General features: G+C 35.6%; 2 protein-coding genes across 5 annotated transcripts in view; one reads left to right on the forward strand and one right to left on the reverse strand.

Annotated features, from left to right (window-relative positions):
- The window catches only part of LOC139128327 (DNA replication complex GINS protein SLD5-like), a 46,181-nt gene extending 35,485 nt beyond the window's left edge, over positions 1–10,696 (reverse strand). For all 4 annotated transcript variants that reach the window (XM_070694121.1, XM_070694125.1, XM_070694122.1 and 1 more), the window contains exons 1-7: positions 10,479–10,696; positions 6,345–6,491; positions 5,612–5,665; positions 5,020–5,117; positions 4,634–4,722; positions 3,060–3,150; positions 2,789–2,892 (exon numbers count right to left, since the gene is read on the reverse strand). In XM_070694121.1, the coding sequence (XP_070550222.1) occupies positions 2,796–2,892; positions 3,060–3,150; positions 4,634–4,722; positions 5,020–5,117; positions 5,612–5,665; positions 6,345–6,491; positions 10,479–10,565 (663 nt within the window). In that variant the 5' untranslated portion in view covers positions 10,566–10,696 and the 3' untranslated portion in view covers positions 2,789–2,795. The remainder of the gene's footprint in view (positions 1–2,788; positions 2,893–3,059; positions 3,151–4,633; positions 4,723–5,019; positions 5,118–5,611; positions 5,666–6,344; positions 6,492–10,478) is intronic.
- Positions 10,697–10,905: 209 nt separating this feature from the next.
- Positions 10,906–19,568, forward strand: part of LOC139128326 (poly [ADP-ribose] polymerase tankyrase-1-like) — a 31,096-nt gene continuing 22,433 nt past the window's right edge. Inside the window, 9 exon segments of the mRNA XM_070694120.1 lie at positions 10,906–11,112; positions 13,630–13,854; positions 14,284–14,321; positions 14,323–14,493; positions 15,946–16,040; positions 16,434–16,687; positions 17,522–17,643; positions 18,318–18,409; positions 18,724–18,802. Coding sequence (XP_070550221.1) covers positions 10,932–11,112; positions 13,630–13,854; positions 14,284–14,321; positions 14,323–14,493; positions 15,946–16,040; positions 16,434–16,687; positions 17,522–17,643; positions 18,318–18,409; positions 18,724–18,802 — 1,257 coding nt within the window. The 5' untranslated portion in view covers positions 10,906–10,931.

The raw sequence follows: 19,568 nt of genomic DNA on the forward strand, positions 1-19,568 counted from the left end.
AATGTCAGCTTTTGAGGGTTGCATCCAGACGACACCTGCCTTCACTTGCTCATTTTTTTCCTCGGGGCATGTTGGCGGGGTCAATTATTGGCCTTTTCATTAATAAAAGTGTTTACATGTAAAACTGTTAAAAACAACAATGCCACTTTAACACAATTTCAGTACTTGAATGAATCATGGTTATCACTTTGTGTAAATCCATAAGATCCATTATAGAAATCAATACCTCTAAAAACACAGAGCAATTTGTCCCTTTACTTTACAATAACAAATTTCAGCCTAACAATTCCCTACTACAGTTTATAATGGTTTCTCTTTGCATATTTTGCAACAGGAGTCAATTCACGGAATCTTTGATAAGCATACCAAAGACTATTTTATAAAAACTAAAATAATTAGAACCTTTGTTGGCTGAAGAAAAATCAATTTCAGTATTCCAATTCACTGCTCATGTACAGATGTGCCAGTAGTATATATGTCACAAAAATACACATTGTCAAATAAAATTAAGAAAAACGATCTCTGAGAAATCCGAATTTTTTTCTCCATTCTGTCAACAGAGAGATGCTGGAAACAACAGGGAGAAAAAATGGACAAAAATACACCAATCATCCTTTCCACCAAGGTCAAGGGGTCAGTTCAGCCATTGAAGATGAGAAACAAATGAAAATGAGCAAGGATATCATTTGATTTCATTATTATTCAGTCACACAGTATCAAATATGCTTCATAAACAAGAGCTGCAGTTCCACACACTCAAGAGCACTTTTTCATCAACTGATTTTCGTGTGATCACAGCACAACTGACCTCATGGCAGGCTTCCATGTAAAACCTATGGAGACACACACAAGTTCTGGTTGGTGTATACTTTTGCAACTTAAAAGAAAATGGCTGAGTCAGTGAATGAATTCAAAATGAGGAAAACAGGAGATGAGAAACAACATATGACCTGAGAAGTATTTCGACAAAAGTACAAATATCGTGAGCATTAAAATGTTTTCTACAGTTGCTTGAGCTTGGTAAATACTAACGTGGTATCATCAAAACTCAGAGGAAAACAGTTATCTCAAACAAACATCTTTCCATCATAACACGCCATATTCCAAAGTTGAAAGTAACTCCCTGATGAATTTGTGAAGCAGATATGCAATGCTTCAAAACAGCCAAGCCATGGCCATGGGTAACACGGGTACAGTATAGGATCAACATGACATGAACCATCTCAAGTATTTCATCTTGCATTCATATCAGCAGCTGGGATAAAAAGTGACACTACAAAGAAATGGCCAGCGGTCAGTTTGCAAAATTGCTGACATTTTTTAGGTTTTACTAAGATGATACATGAAAACTACACAACCTGGTTACTCAACATGCGGGGGCTTTTTTTGTATTTTCTACATTAACCTTTTGGCTGCGATTGTTTTTCCTATCCATGGTTAAAATCTGAACATTCAAACTGCTGTTTATTCATACGTGCAACATCAATAGAGAAATTGCCCCAAGATTTAAAGTACAAATCTGCGACAGATCCTTTGCATACATGCAACATAATAAAATCAGAAGTTCAAAATTGACTTCATATATGTGTGTTTTTGACTATAATATTTTAATCTTTTCTCTACAATAAACATTCCAGGGCAGTCATGAAAAAAGAGGATCAAGGCTTATTATACATTCATTTCAAAGTGGACAGAGAAAAGTCGACTTCTCCTCTTTCATCTGATTTCTATAGCTGGAATGAACCATGTTGTGAGTTCTACTCAGTTTCAGATTGTTTAGCCTGCAAGTATGCCTCAAATATTGTTACTGGGCTATTTTTACACAGTGCAGTGAAAAACAAGAAACCTAATACCAAAGCTGCTGACGTTGATGGCTTACGTGACCAACTGAACAGGCGCCACCAGAAATATGTGCCCTCATTTTCGGTATCATTCGTAGGGCAAGTCCAGGTCAAGACAAGTCAGGAAATAAGAAGAGCGCCACCAACGACAGAAACATAAATTACATGTGCTGCCCAAGGTCTTTTCACACTTTGTTGTTCCTTAAAATTTCCCAACTTTTTCCAGAATAGATCAGAAGCATTCCACAAGCTTCCTTACATACTTTGTACGAAACTGAATATGGTAAATCTTAGTTACCATATTTGAGAAAAAGTCAACAGGTTTAATTTGAATTGTAAACTACTCTGAAAGGACACCTGTGAATGGCATAGGAACTAAACAATGTTACAGTGCCATGCCTGGTTTGTTAGTACTACTCTTAACCCAAATCTCTCCATCAATTCAAATGATTGGTTAGATAAAAATAGTGCTACACTTCATTGTCTGGTCAGAGATTTTACAATATATGTCACTAAAGCTCTTTTGTGATCAGTTGATACGTTATAACATGTGAGAAACTTGTTCAGTCAGCAAGTTACTTCCTTGAAAACCATTTCAAATATATATAGCAGGTGTGTGCTTTATTAGAGTATGACACAAAGTTCAAAAGTCACACTTCTGCTATTCTTCAACTAGATTACTATTTTCATCTCATACTTCTGATTTAATTAATAAAGTAACAGGATCAGTTTCAGCAGTATTTCCCACAATTTCCCTACACTCATTTACATGGCATCACTATCGTACTACTTCTTCAAAATTCTGAGCTGTGAGTCATTTAGGGAAAAAAACAATTTATTGTACAGTGATTTTCAAAACAAGGCAATGGTAGGACAATTGTATTTTACAGTTCATTGTTCAACCATGTAAACTGCATTATCTCAAATGCAGTTATCATTTTCCTTACCTTGTTCCTAAATGAGTGATATTTTCCCCGTCTCAACAAGGCTGGCAACAGGCCGATACCTCATTATGTGTTGTGCACTTTTTTCTAAATTAATTACTTCATTTCTGTGAAGGATAAAATGAGATAAAAACAGCTTCTTAAAAAGTTTCATCATTAACACTGTGTTGTAGATTGACCATACTCAAATGAGACCTAAGAAAAATTTTCTTAAAAACAAATGAAACTGCCAAATGTCCTATTGAGGGCGCTTGCCAGAACAAGATACACTTACTCATGTTCATCTGTTTCTTCTTCCACAAGGACACCCTCTTGATCTTCATTCACTTTAAAAAATATATAGCTATCCAAGTTTGGTCTTGGTGCTGTAAAAGCCAAAGGGGGAAAAAACAAAATGTTTAAATTTCAACTTTATAAACTTGTGAAATGACATTAACAGTACTTCTCCATAATTAAAGAAAAATGTCAACATCATTGAGCTAACTTCAATGCCACATACAGTACTGTATGTACCATACTTGTTGCCTTGCTTAACTGATCAAAAATGACCATTATGAACCAAAATTTCTCCTTTCATTGACCAATATTATTCAGACAAAAACATATGTGGCAACTGTTATAATTATTAACAATTCCTTTTGTTGATACAGGGAGAATGACCAATTTCTTGACTAGAAGAGTTCTGAAAAAAAATTAACAACAGAAATGTTCAGTTCCTGAAAATTCTTTTCATGTAACTGAGAAAAATTGTAAGAACTTGCTGTAATATTAAGTATGCTACATGTTTGACATAAACATTTCAAGAGCAGAAAAGAGATTTTTTTTTCTCTAAATTTTTTATTGCAAATAAACAAGACAAGAAAAACATACAAAACAGAGAAATTACAAAAACAGAAGACAAAAGGAAAGAAAAACAAAAAACAACAACAAAGAGGCACTGTCTTTACAAAAAAGTACCAAGGAATTTAAAGAGTCACTTCAAAAAAAGGGAAAAAGGATTTTCCATTTCAATCTAAAGCTTTCCATCTTCCCAGTCTTTTTAACAATACTTCTTTCTGAGAAAGAGACTTTTCTTACTTTTTCTAGGAAGATGGGAAAGGGAAAAATGGTTGGAATACAGTTAATATTTTGCTATTAGCAACAAGTGGTTTAAAAGTTTGTTCCCCTTTTGTGGTAATACTCCAAAGACAACATCTTTACATGTCAAATCTAAAGCATGATTTGTCTTTTTGTGAAAGAATAACTGGAAAGAGGCCCAAAAGTTGCTAGCTTCTTGACAATTCCAAAACAAGTGTTCTATATGTTCTTCTGAATTAAAGTATGAACAAAGTGGAGAATCCTTAATCTTATGTTTATGTAGAAACGAGTTTGCAGCTAAAATACGGTGCATAACTTTATATTGGAAAATTCTCAGTTTGGTCTCTTTAGTTGTTGAATAAATTAATAACCATGATTTTTTCCATTCTGTATTGATTGCATAATTTTTTTTAGTATATGCAATCTCTGATGATGCAGGCTGGCACGTACGGTTTTAGAATAGTTCATAAAATTCCTTTGTGGAAGCTTTATTAATATTAATTTGTCTGAGACAGTCCCCATCATCTCGTTCAGTTACGTGTATAAACGTCTCATTTTTTGATAAATTTTTCCACATATTTGGTATAGCCTTTAGTAAACCAATGTAAATTACGTAATTTACTTTAAGATTGTATTTTTCCTGAAATATGTTCAAGGGGAGCGGGGTACAATGAGCAGAAAAGAGATTAATCCTTTCGCACTTTTGAAACACTTAGCAAAGTGTTTTTCCAGACTTTGGATACTATATATCAATTTAAATAAATGACTTACCTGTTTTTTCTTTGTCTAAATTTTGTAGATTAGGTGGCATATGTTTCATTGCAACTGTTTTCAAATGAGATTCTAAATTTTCTGCATATCTGCAAAAAAGTAAATTAATTTATCGACAGAAGGCACAATCAAACTGCTATTTGAATTCACAACATTAGAATTTGCTATATCAGAATCTGGAAAATTATTTGACTTTGCTATATAATTCATAATCCTACAATCCAAGCCACAACTTGAGAAATATCAAAGAATCTGATTCATGGTCAGACTTAGCTGGTTGTAGCAGAGTCCGAGTCATAATCCAATGCTGATGAATCTGATTTTGATGATGGCTGTTTTGTACTGCTGCATATTTTAAGTTCAAGATTTCATCTTGAAGCACTTACTCTTTTGCAAATACAAATTCTTCATTGGAAAGTTTAGACACTGTATCATCTCCTCTGTTGAACTCTTCATCCAAAATACGATGAACATATTTCTCTATCTATGAAGACCATCAACAAATCGAAATTTACAGGGACACACAAAAATATATTAGTATGTTCCATGAGAATATATACATGAGTGACTTAAATTACTATATGTATACAAAACATAGTTGCATGAACTTTCAATTGGCTATCATATGACTACTTTTGAAGAGAAAATACCCTAGACACTGTTGCAGCACGAAGAGCAACAGTGAGACACATTCAATGACTTGAATTTTTGTTCTTAATATTACTCATGTGTATATCAAATATAACACAGTCCTAGAATTCTCAGTATTATATTGTAAAGGATGAATTGAAGAAAATTTTCAAAAAGTGAAGCAAAATTTTACCAACATTAACAAAAATATATGGAGATTTACCATTCATATCTAGAGTAAAGGGACCAGAAAAAATTGGACCAGAAAAAATTTTCTCAAAACACCAACCAAAATATATACAGTGATAACTTGAATATTGGAGATCACACGTAAAATAAACTACCAACCTTTTCAAGTCGTATCCTTAGGTAACTACTGATTATATACTTGATGCGATCAATCTGAAACAAAATGAAATAAAACATTTACAGAATACTTTAACCAGTGTTCAGATGATTGGGTTGTTGCAAACCTTGCTTTCATCCTGTTACATATTCATCATACAAATTGACAAAGGGTGGGAGGAACACAAGTTGTTTTACTTTGGATAGGAAACATTCATGTATTTATACACAGTTTGCGACTCTGGTAGCATTTCTTCTCCTTCTTAAAATGATTGTTTTGATCTACACAGGGAACGTTAGTAACTCTTCCTGGCTTAAAGATTTCCTGAGATTTGTGCAAAACATGAAATTTGTTCAAGGAGAAGTGATTTTGATATCTTTTTCCAGTTCTACCATGTGATAGATTACAGAGATTATGTTATGTTAGTTGAATACCACAACACTAAAACCATCTTAGAGAAAGAGAGTTCATGAAAATTTCTGACAATTTCACATGTGTCTATCACGTTCATCTTTTTCAAAACAGAAATGTATACATGTATACCCTGTGTTATTAGAACAATAAAATGCTCTTCAGTAGGAATTATGACTAACACTAGAGCATGAATGTACACTGTGATAGCATGATGTATACTGTAAGCAAGGAAAATGTGGATTGAATTTTGCAGTTCCTCCTTATCGTTCCAAACTGACCAGATATCATATTATCATCTTCATTTTCCAGAAATATACTCACCTCCATTCGATGGATAATAATTCTAAAATCTCCCTTTTTACATCTTTGAAGATTTTCTTCCATTTGTTGAATCTGTTCCAGCATACACTCCACCAATTCAGATTTGGATTCAAGCAGATCTGGAGCAAACTTCTCATTCAGCCATGCCTGAAAGTATTACATTTCAAAAAATGTGGAATAATTGTTGGATAAGAAAATCTGTTCACTTCATTGGACCATCGTGTTGCGCACTGAAAAATTATTATATATGTTGGAAGAACTAGGGCCAACAAATGAGACAAACACTGCTGTATGTGCATGTCATACAGACTGAGTATATTTGTACACGAGTCAGGCCTGAGTATGAATGCACATACCAGTCTAAAAAGTATCAATTAAAGTTCATGAGGAAGCAATTACAGATCTATGACAGTATTGAAGTGCTTCTGTACTTTCTGACATTTATTCTTAATTTCAACATATTACAGCGGCCAAGCTATGGTATAAACAAGTTCTGGTTCTAATGTTTTTATACAAAACAATAATCATACATTTATGGCATATTCTCAATATACTTGACATGAGGTCTGTGATCCCTGTGGCTTTGGGAGGGACCCTTCATCTTTAGACTATAGGCTTAAATTGGTCACATTGAGGATATGCCTTTTTTACACCAGTGTTCGAAATAATCGGTGGCAATGGTGGCATTTGCCACCAAAAACTGTCAATCTGCCACCAAAATTTTTTTCTGGTGGTATTTTTCTGCCACTAAATTTTGGGTCATCATGTCATCGATCCTACGGCTTGAATGAAGGAACGCTGAAGGAACACGCGTTGTCTGACGGCGGAAAAACTCATTAGCAAAAAAAAAAACAAAAACAAACTAATTGCGACATTTTGGCATGAATGAAAACATAGCGTGAATCCAAACTTGTGATTGGCTAATCTCCATATCGATGACAGCAGCTTTTGTAAACTTGACATGTTGTTGCCCTCAGTGATCGCCGCATACGCAGTCATACCACACAAGATAAAAGTATGTTGTGACATTTTGAAAACAAAGCCAAACTGCAGCCTGCATGAATTAAATAATGATAAATACTTGCAATTCATTAGCCAGTACAGGGCTCAAAAATTCCTATCGCCCGACGCCCGTGGCTAGTCAATTTGCGTTCGGGCAAGTAAAATCAATATGCTTCCCGTCCGACGGGCAAGTGCACCAGCGGTTGAATTAACTTAGCTCTGGACAATTCAAGCTTGAAAATGTATTTCATTAGGTCTGTACACGCCTACAATCATTGTAAGTCCTTCAACTCTCATAAGTATTTTCTGAAAACCCTTGAAAATCGGCCAGACATCGCAAAATAATCGTTTTGCTGTTGTAACACACAAAACGTCGTAAAAATAGAGTTTTGCGACATGTTATCTCCAACGACACGGAGTGAACTCACTGTTTTGTATGTGTGCCGTGAAGTGGTATGCTCTTGACAGTGGTTGCCATTCTCTTTAGTGTAAGTGTATGAGTTGTATAACAGTCGATCGCGATCAGCTTCACGCGATAGTGTAATTGCATCGTGTGCTTGGTAAATGGATGTAAACTTATTCGAAGCCATGGATCTCGGCAATGCTTACTGTTCAATGTAAATCAACACCCTGTTGAAAAAATACAAGTTTACATCGTAGTCGAAACGGGCTCAGTCGACCAAGGAGGCCACACATTGCAGCTACTACGTAGTGCGTGAGATGCAGACAGTTTCAAATTACGTGACTTTGGTTGTTAGGGATCGGCTCTCACTTACAGAAAACAAATCTGCACTGAAGAGTAACGAAAACGAAACTTGAATCTGCTCTCTTGACGAATACATTTATCAAAATAAAACTTTGAAAGACTGCTGTGCTCAGTGAGCAAACATGTAAACAGTTAAAAGGGTTGCAGATGTACATGTGCGTATGCATTGGAAGATAAACACTAGCAGAGCAGTTGTTTGTGATCTCAGCGTGATAATAAAGAGCAGCAGCCAGCCATGCACATTGTAAATCACACAAGCTTATTACTCTTATGCAAAATTTTAATTTGGATTAGGTTGTGGAAAAATTCCAAATTCAAAGATGTTTTCGAGATGGCAAAATCTACAGAAAAGACTAAAGTATTCTCACATTTCTTCAGCTACATTTCAGATTTGGTAATAGTCCTGCATTTTAACAAGATGTACATGTAGTTCATGTTTGAATCTGTTTTTTCCCTCTTTGAATTCACTTCATATGGCCAAACTCTTGCTCTCTGTTACAAATTACTGGTACAGTTATTAAAATTTACGGCAAGTAATTTTTCCTCTAGAGCAAGTAAAAATGAAATTCACGTGTCCCACGGTTAGTAAGTTTGAAACAATTTTTTCGAGGCTGTATGGGTTGACTTTTTATGACGTGTACACACCATATTTTCAAGAATTTAAAAATTAGAATGAGTATGTGGCAACGACAAAATGCTGTATTATACCGATCACATGATGTGTTAAACTGCCACCAGATTTTTCATAATTGCCACCTGATTTTATATCCGGTGGCAAACTTTTGCCACAAGAAATAAAAAAGTATTTCTATCCCTGTTTACACTTTCCAAGATATTGTCCTATCTACTGCTCTTGTTTTCAGGCAAAGACTGTGTGACTGTGTTTTCACTGTTGCTTATCCTGAGCTTTTATATAGAAAGAAAGGCAACCAGCATGTTGCCATTATTGAATCGAGGCATTTCCATCTACCATATCCATCTAGCATATCGAGGCTGAGGAGACCATTTGCCCAACGTAAGGAGAGCAAATGGTCACATGCTTTCAGGAACATAGTTCCATGTTTGGGCTATAATGTTTTTATTACATGCCTCATATTATGCTAGGAGGTAATGCCTCTATTCAATAATGGCAACTTGCTGAATGCCTCTATCTCTGTCTGCTGTTAGTGATGTAAGCATACCTGATGAATGCTAATGATTGGTCCACCTCTAATAGATGTCCTGCATGTGTGAGACGCTAGTTTGAATATAGTAGTATTTACCCAAATGCAAATCAGACATATTGCTGTTAAAATGTGAATGCGCTAAAAAATTGCATGAACTCTCAAAGACGCATTATTTCTCGATGGCCCAGGTTTACACATCACATAGCTGAGGGTATAACAAGGTTGTTCGATGCTTGACCTATCAAGCTGCCCTGAGTGGTAAAACTTTTAAATCAAGAGCCAGTGGTGAAGAAAATGTGGGTTATTTGAAGGCCTGTGCACTGCTGTTATGCTCAGAATCAACCCCCTTCCTATTATTCACTATTCAAAGAGAGCGCCAAGTCAGTAATGTGGCCATGCATCAAGTTACTATGCAATGCTACAGCTGTAACTATATTGTTTGATTTCGACTACATTTCTGAGGGTCTGAACTAAAACTGCATGAATATGGCATAAATACCCATCATCATTCAGAATTCCAGTGCAGTTGGGTACTTTTGCAAGTTTACAATAACGACAGAAATATTAAATTTTTATCAACAATATTCATAATCATAAATTTATAAATAACAGGATCTGTGCTACAACTGTGTGAATTTGGGATAAATACTGGTAATCATTCAGTAGGGTACTTTTGTAAGTAAACAATATTGATAAAAATGTCAAATTTTACAACAGTATTTATAATCCTAAATTTATTATTTCTTTTACACTCTTGCCATGACTTATAATGCCTTATCCCCCTGACTGTGCCTGTTCTAGCTGCAGTACAGTAGCTCGAGGTTTTGCCTGGGTATTTGTGCCTCCCGACACAATTACCCAGGCAAAACCTGAGCTATTGTACTGCAGCTATGCCTGTGCTTGCTGCAGTTCCGGATTCCATAGCCTACAACTTTACTAGGCAACTGTTGAAGTTGTGGGCTACGAAAATGCAGCAAATCCGGACCCCAGTGCTGGATTATACGATTAGTTTGGGGTTAGCATTGATCAAAATCATACTAATCCGCCTTGACTTGCTAGTCCACAACTTTCCCAGGCGATTAAAGAATGGTGGGAAAAAACACTCGGCACCCCAAATAGCCGGGGAAGTTGTGGGCGACGGAACTACGGAGTTTGATTTGTTCTCGCATTGTATTAGATGTGGTCGTGTATTTTTTTTACCTCTTCAAGCTTCTCCAAAACGTCTGCTGCCGTCATTTCAACTTCCTCTTCGCTGTCATAATCGTCATTATTGTCTTGATCAGCCATTTTTCCGATGAAGCGGTTGGCGACAATTTAAGAGTAGCGTACGTTGTTATTAAACAGAGTCAGACAGTCTGAGTGATGATGATATGCATATTTCCCGCGAGTAATTCGTTCTCGAGAAATTTCGCATGCATGAATATAGTCACGTGACTATAGATGCCAGCGTACCTGTTCATGCAGTTATCCTTATCCCCAATTGTGAATATTTTTAGGTGAAATTTATTAATATTTGTGGAAGTAAAAATGATTTATTTCCGGTCTAATCATGGTGACAAATAAATCTTATAAGTTACCGCTTGATAGTTTTGTCGGACGAGACTTCTTTCTCTGCGAGAAAATGCGTGATCTTGCGGAAAGGACACATCAAATATGGCCTCCCGACGGTCGGTGTCACTTCTTCAGCAGTCTGAAAATGTAGACCCCAATCGAGAGCTTTTTGAAGCCTGCAGAAATGGAGATCTCGTTCGAGTGAAGAAACTTGTTTCTTCACATAACGTTAATGCTAGAGATACAGCCGGGAGGAAAAGTACACCGCTACACTTCGCCGCAGGTAAGAGGTGTCGGGAGAGGCCAGCTGGGCTAAAGTTATGTCCGATCTGAGTGATTTTCCAATCTCTCTTCTGTAATGTTTTTACAATGAGAGAAGGAATATACTAGAATCGTCTGTAGCTTTGAAAATTACCTTGCTATCTATTATTGATGAAATGTATATTTCGCAAACTTGAGATGAATCAGCGTCTATGTACAGTCGTGAAGTCGCAGCGACGCGTTTCGACGCCGTCAGAAATGAATCAGTCACCCAAAATTTGCATATTTCTCAAAACATTCACATGTCAAATAACTCTAATCGCTTGACGTCCATGTAGGGATTGATTTGAGAGAAAAACGAACGTTTGTTTCTGTACCAACAAAACTACCAGTAGCCTTGATACTTTATTTTAAGAGAGAATTTTTTATGATACATTGATTTTCGTTGCTACAGCCATGGTACACATGTTTTTGTATGTATGCTTGTTTACATTACAATTCGATAAGTCCTTCAGAGATATCCGGCCAAATTGTAATTTATAGTTAACAATGAGAATTCAGATGTCTTCAAACATAAAAGCATTCCAACACATTTTCGATTGCGTATTTGATGACTGAATTGCCGTGTGGTGCACAGTGGGGGTAATGGTTTCATCCTTCGAAGAATTTAATTCAAATTTAATATAGCTACCTCCATGTTGTAAATCAAACTTAACATTAAAAGGCAAAGATTTTGCTTTGATTAAAGAAAACCAAATTAATTGATTATTACATACTAAGGTAAATTATGAATAAAAATGTTCAAAGTGATTAAAGTTTCAGTATTTTAACTAAAGCTAATATTTAAGTGCTGACTTGAGAATTGCACATACCAGGAAATGAATGTTACTTTATTTGAACCAAGTAAATTACGTCAAAAGGAAGAGTCCATAAATTCGAATTTCTACAAGTGATTATTTAGATACCAATACACAAAAACAAATTTTTCATTGAGTGTAAAGGGCCGAAGAGAATGATAAAGTCAATTGCATGTTATTACTGTGACCTTGATAGATTTTCTCAGTGTTGCTTCTAAAATACTACACTTCACACCTAGGGCACTTAATCTGTCTGCTCTGTACCCAAGGATTATCAGCAGGATATGTCTACTGAATGTCTCCTGTATTATTTGATATTCAGGCGGCTGACCTTTGGCCACAAATTTAACACTACCAAAAATGAAGAGAAGCCTGTCTTTTTTGAATATCACTAGACTTTTTCATTGCCACATTACCAATTGTGCAAATATTCTTTTCTTAGGCCAAAAAAAAAGAGAAATGTTTCTGGTCAGCGCGCCCGTCACTTGAACAACAGCGCGTCACCTTTTTTTTTCCTGGTTGTGGCCGGCGGCTGCGGCAAAACTACGTACTGATTACTATGACACCAAACCAAAATGGCTGAAGAGAAAGAGAAAATTCTTTGGGGCACATGATCAGTGACTGCATGAAGAGTTAAATGTTACTATATTGATAAAACTATAAAACTGACCCTCCTCCCTCCCTTGAGGGGAAAAAAAAATTAAAAAAAAATTCGCGTCGCCGCACCATTTTTTTAAGAAAGGCCTGACCAGAAACATTTCTTTTTTTTTTTTGGCCTTACAAAAGTCAGTCATGCTCGGCACTTCAGGATATATGCATGCTGTCTGGTCTTGTGAAGTCTGCCAATATTTTCATTTATATGGAATAGCTTTATCTTCATGTATTCTAATATTATCTTAGTGCTAATTGAAAGTGAAGCTTTGTATGGTTTTTGCTATGAGCCGTTACTTTTCATAGCTGGGGATAAACAGAATTAATACAGATAAAATGAAATTTACTGAATGTATAAATTTGGGGAATAAGCTAAATCATACATTACACTGTACTACTATGGACATATTTTGTCATCCATTCTACCTCAAGTGTTTCAGTTTGGTAGAATGTTATTAGAGTATCCTTACTATTTCGTCTGTCAAGAATATTTTTGCTATGAGCTGTTAATTATACGTCAGATTAAATCAAATTTTACATCAAATTGACGTTATCTTCTACACGAAAAATTTCACATCCACAATTTCGTATGTTTGCAGAATGATTTATTTCGGCTTCCCATGTCATAACTGAATTCATTTCCCGTAATATTTCCACATAATCTTCATTGTAAAATAGACAGAGCTTAGCAATTGATTTACCATGTAAAGGAATTATCAAAATAAAGCTTTTAAGTATATCAGTATAATATTTCAGGAAAACAAATACATTCTATTTATCTGTGCAACATATGTAAAGTAAATATTTACAAGGTTTAAATAAATTGTTTTGGTAGGAAAAATTTTTAATTGTATATTTGACATGAGCTGTGAGTGTGCAGTGCTCCAAAACACTGAATACATGCTCTTTTTACTCATACTGCTATCTGACAAGATTCAGTCATGGATGCTGAAAGCCTATAAAGGAAGATTAAGATATCCATGGTAATCCATAATGTGCAGTTCACTGATTTGTCCTCATTAAATTGTTAGGATTTGGACGTAAAGATGTAGTGGAACATCTGCTGCAGCATGGCGCTAATGTGCATTCTAGAGATGACGGTGGCCTGATACCATTACACAATGCGTGTTCATTTGGGCATGCTGAAGTTGTGACTTTGTTACTGAGACACGGAGGTGATGCTAATGCAAGAGATAACTGGAATTATACGCCACTGCATGAAGCATCCATCAAAGGAAAGATTGATGTATGCATCGGTGAGTACTCTTCCTGTCATCTTGCATATCATTATCAAAAATGAGTGTGCAGTATAGAATAAGCTCTGTTCTTGTGTGATAAAACATTTTCGTCAGTTATACTGCTTGACACAAACACTTTTATCAATATTGTGACAAGAAGAATCAAGTTGGTATGAGTAAGTTAAAATAGCAATTCTGATACTCAATTTATTGTGTTTTGTACAGACAACCATAATAGATAATCAATGATGACGTGAATAAAATATTACTTTAAAGGAGATTTTAAAAAGAACACCTTCCATGCGTTTATTTTATCTCTAGAAAATTGCAAGATTGATAGTATAGTAATATTACTTCAGTCAGTCATATTACTTGAGGCCTTGTTATGTCATTAATATTGGAGAAATAAATAAACATACAAGTCCATTTCTTTTGTTGTTTTACCAGTTTTACTTCAACACGGTGGAGATCCTAATATAAGGAACCACTGATGGCAAAACGGCATTGGATTTAGCTGAGCCATCTGCAAGGGCTGTACTTACTGGGGAATACAAAAAAGATGAGCTCTTGGAAGCTGCTCGTAGCGGAAACGAAGATAAATTGATGAGTCTGCTGACACCATTAAATGTCAACTGTCATGCAAGTGATGGTAGAAAGGTAACAGTTCATCCACTTAATGAGTTACAGTAAACGATGATGGCACCTTCTCTCTCACTCTCTCTTTATACATTAATAGCAATCAATCTATCAGAGTTCAATGAATCCTCTTATTGCAAAGGTCTAATCCATAGTATCTGTCACCATTTACATCTCAAATTCAAGATGTTTGTCAATGATATTGGTAATATAAATGCACTTGTGGATGCATCATATTTTATTTAACCCCTTTATCCCATATCCTGCAAGACCCGTCACTTCCCCTTCTGCCAAATCAGTAGAAAGCTGTATTGAGTGGAATCCTGTACATATTTTCATCTTCTGGGCGTGGTATGTTACAGCAAATTGAGTCAGGAAAAATCATGTTTATAGTATGTGTGTTTTCAGATGCCTTCAGTGTTTTAGTCTTGTTAAAATGCAACATATGGGAAATGTCATGCCTCACTGGTTTTAATCAATCTGACCTGATGTTGACATTGACATAGACTTGGCAGGATGAGGGGTAAAGGGTTATTAGTCTGAAATTCAAAGCAAAGAAAATACCTATTTTGTACGTGCATGTCTTCATTACAATCTGTTAATGATTATTGTCTGTGTCTTTCTCAATCAAACAAAATTTTCTGGTTTCATCAAATAAACTCTTGAATGTAGAAATTGTCTACAATTGTTTTTATGTAATGTTCAATGAAGAAAAAAAAATTAGGTAAACAGGAAAAATATATGAAGTAAATAGGTACAGAGAAGCAAATATTTTAAACTTCATTTATTGACTTTGTGAGTTTTTGATACATTTGCAAGCATCATGTAATGACATGAGTGACATCTATCCAGAAACATGCTAATCTCATAGCAAATATAGATGTCTCTATGCCTGTAATATTACTAATACATTACCAGGAAAACATTGGATATACATGTAAAGAAATAAGATCGTGATGTCATGCAGCTACACTGTGTGTTGTGTTTCTATTTAACTTTTTCTTTAATATTATGCGTTGTGTATATTTTTTCACTAGTAATACTGTACAGTATGGCTTATTTAGTAAATCTGTGTCCTGAACAATACATGGCACTACAGCTGTAGGTTCTCTGCTTTCAAAAATTATCATGCAGTTAGAACATTGATGATGTAAAGTGAATGTTGGTGATGTATAATGGCATTGTGTTCAGTATTCCAAAAAGATTCAGTTCAACCACAGTGTTTGAGTCGTCAATGGAGCGTGGGAAACCACAAAATTAATAATAATAATGGGTGTATTAGGTGGCTACAACCAGGAGCTCAAACTTCAAAACTTTATTGAAAATATAGAAAATTTTATAACATCAATTGAGCACTAACATTTCATTCTTTACCAATATAATTTTATGTCAGATTTTACAATGAGTATGAAAAGATCATAGTCTAGTGCAGGTCATTCGTTTTAGTTCATACATGTATTTTTGTTTCTTTAGTCAACACCTTTACATCTAGCTGCGGGTTATAACAGGACAAGAATTGTACAACTGCTGCTCCAGCATGGAGCTGACGTACATGCAAAGGACAAAGGGTAAGCATTGCTATGAATTCTAATCGGCTTTAACAGACAGACATCGTAAATTATCTCTATAATCTCTGACTAGAATTTTAATACTTGGCATGGAATATGTTTATGTAAACATGAAAAACGTGGACCCTGGAGAAAGGAGTCCACTGCATTGTACAAAGAAAAAGATTCAGATTTATCATGTTTGTTTGTTTTCTAGCTTGCACATTTTCCAGTATTTGTTTAAATTTCAGTTTTATTCTCAAGTATTTTGACATTTTCTTGTCGCAGTTTATTACAAGAGTAAAATCTCAGAATTTCCAGTGATTCAAATCTGCCTGTTTGTATGCTATCCTGTTGGACTGTTGCATCCTTTGTGTAGAACATCTTTCCAATATTTGCCGTTGCTTATAACAGGGGACTGGTACCACTGCACAATGCTTGTTCCTATGGACACTACGAAGTCACAGAGATGATCTTGAAACATGGGGGCAATGTCAATGCCATGGACCTGTGGCAGTTTACACCGCTACATGAAGCAGCATCCAAGTCCAGAGTTGAAGTGTGCTCTTTGCTTCTCAGTCATGGTGCTGATCCAACCATCGTCAACTGCCATTCCAAAAATGCACTTGATGCCGCGCCCACCAGGGAACTACAGGAGAGATTGCAGTGTAAGTCTTCATTGTTTTTGTGATAGGGAATGTGCATAGATGGTTAAGGGAACTGTAGCCTGAGTTTGGAACCCTGGTTAAATTTACTGGTTGACTGCCCCAAGCCCTGTAGAATGCGCCTCTGGGACAGATATTCAGACTCTCAAACTTTTACAATTCTTTTCTGATCTACCACTTGTGGGTATTAATTTTGAAACTTTTGGTGTGAGAAAAGTTTCACAGTCTTAGTTTTTCTAAAATCGAAAATTTCATTTTTCTTCATAGAGATAACATGGGGGTGGTAGCCAGTTTGAGTTTCAGATATCAGTAAATTTTGGGTAACTTGTTTCTCTAGTACCAAAATTTGCATGGTGACCACCAATTTTTATTCGTGATTTTGAAAGAGGATGTTGAAAGATTCCTCAAAGAAAGTTTCAGCAAAAGTTTAAGTCTTTCAATTTTGATGTGCATACTAGCTTAATATCAAACCTACTAGCAGGTTAGGTTGTTATCTTAATTAAGAATCACATTCTGTCCAACGTCTGAAACTCATAACGGTGTCGACACTTCAAAATACTTGACCTGAGAAGGGAAGTCTTTCAAATGAAAATATGTATTCAGTCAATATTGTTTTTGAGATTAATTTGATCCATGAAAATGGGAATATGTTCTGTGAAATCAGAGATTACATGATAAATATCTCAAATTCGTATAGAAAATTTTCATGCATCCATAGTGAGCGGCGATGTAAAAGAGACAAATATTTGCCAAAATAAATTTATGTGTTCTATCTAAAGTTTCAATTGTCTTTCTATGTTATTATAATAATCTTCCTCCCTTTCTGTCCCCTCTCAGTTGAGTTCAAAGGTCAAAATTTATTAGAAGCCTGTCGCCAAGGTGATGTAGCCAAAGTGAAGAAACACCTGACATTGGACATTGTGAATTTTAAACATCCCCACACTCATGACACACCAATGGTAGGTACAACTGTCAGCCATCAAATTGTATTCTCTCTTAACCCTTTGCACCCTGACCCCTGGTACTCTATGACGTCATCGGACATTTATGTCCGAGCGGGGTTCAAAGGGTTAAATATCATTAATTTTGATGAATGTTGTTATCTTCCCATGGAAAATTAATACAAATTTGAACGATATTTAACAATATAGTTTTTGTTCAAATTACTGATGAGCACTGCATGAATGACCTAATGTCAAGTTGAAGTAGTGGAGATACTAGTTCATTAAAAATGTGGCATTTGGCATACTTTAACTACTGGTAAATACAAATTTGCAACCGTGAACTGAAACTCCTGTTTGAGGAGAAGACTAACTCACTAGTACCTTTTTGGAATATTTAGAATATTTTTAGTAAGTTAGCTTTTAATAGAATATATGTTGCTTTGTTTAATAATGAGATGGCAAGTAGTGATTCATATCCAGCATAGACAAACTTCAAATGAGACGAGATTTGAATCAAAATTTTGCTGTATGAAGGTGTGCTGCCTATTGTTATAATCCATTCGTAAATGATGTCCAAATGCCTCTTATACCTGCATTTTCTGATGTTAAAAATATGTCCTGTTTACTTAAAATACTTTCATCATTCTCTAATGGAAGATTAATGATACATTTGATTTGCATTGATGTAGCACTGTGCGGTGGGATCAGGGTTTCCCAAGAGAAAACAAGTAACTGAGCTGCTTATAAGGAAAGGAGCCAATCTCAATGACAAGAATAAAGAGTGAGTAAAGATGCGTCTGTGTCCTTGAAGAAAAGAATATTTAATTTTGCATGAAGATGTGATAATCAGCTCTATTCTGAATTGATCTCTCAATTTGTGCAATTACTTTTGCTCAGAGTTTCTCTGCAAGGTCATACAAGCCATAGTTACCATATGTTATACACACTCCAAGTCATATTTATTTATGTGTATTTTGATTGTAGTCATTCCTGATAAAAATTGTACGGGCAACTGTAGAAATCATTTAGGATTTGTATCGCATTCAGAGAAAGGGGATTTGATATTGTAACTTATATCTGTTACTTATGTTTCAGTTTTCTGACACCGCTACATGTCGCTACTGAAAAGAATCATGTAGATGTTATGGAAACACTACTTAAACATAATGCAAAGGTCAGTTTTTTGTTCCAGTGTCTATTTTAATCATTACTTTGCTAATGATTTTAACATCATTTTTATGGCATTTTTGGTCAATTTACCCATTTCTTTGCTACAATCAACAAAGAAACTAATCATGTTTCCATTAATCTGCACTAAAAAAAATTGGTAACTACTGGTTTTACTGCACAGACTTGACAACTTGACACAGGTCTCGGCAAAAACATTCAGCTGCAGTTTCCGATCAGCAAATATTAGAATTGAAATTGAAAATCTTATCTTATCTAACACTGATGCCAAACTCTATCAACATAATATTGCTTTTATAGTGAGCAAGGAAGAGATGAAAAAATTCAACATATCCTTTAACCCTTTTCCTGCCGAGCGCCCTTGTCCATTATTCTCCCAAGTCAGTAGAAAAACCGCCCCATAATATGTGCCTGCAAAAGATTGGCTCTCCTGCATGTTATCCTGCCAGGCATTTTGGCAGAAATCGCCCATTTTCAGGGTAGTTTTAGCCGTACTTATACGTGTTAGACTTCGATAATTTCTACATGCCCGTAGACAGGGGAAGGAGCTCAAGGGTTGCTGCAGAAAAAAATTGAGGTCACCGGCTTTGTTTGCCCCTGGGAGTGCGTCATTTTATTGCCGTTTCATGTTTATTTTTTCGGAAATAAACTCCTTCAGTATTACACACGTCCGCTAGGCACAAACATCACCTCACTCGTCTGTTAGTCAGAGACCCTGAGGGTCGTGCTAGGGGTGCAGAAGCACCGTCAAA

This window comes from Ptychodera flava, unplaced genomic scaffold (genome assembly GCF_041260155.1).
Source record: "Ptychodera flava strain L36383 unplaced genomic scaffold, AS_Pfla_20210202 Scaffold_49__1_contigs__length_964681_pilon, whole genome shotgun sequence".
NCBI classification, from domain to species: Eukaryota; Metazoa; Hemichordata; class Enteropneusta; family Ptychoderidae; genus Ptychodera; species Ptychodera flava.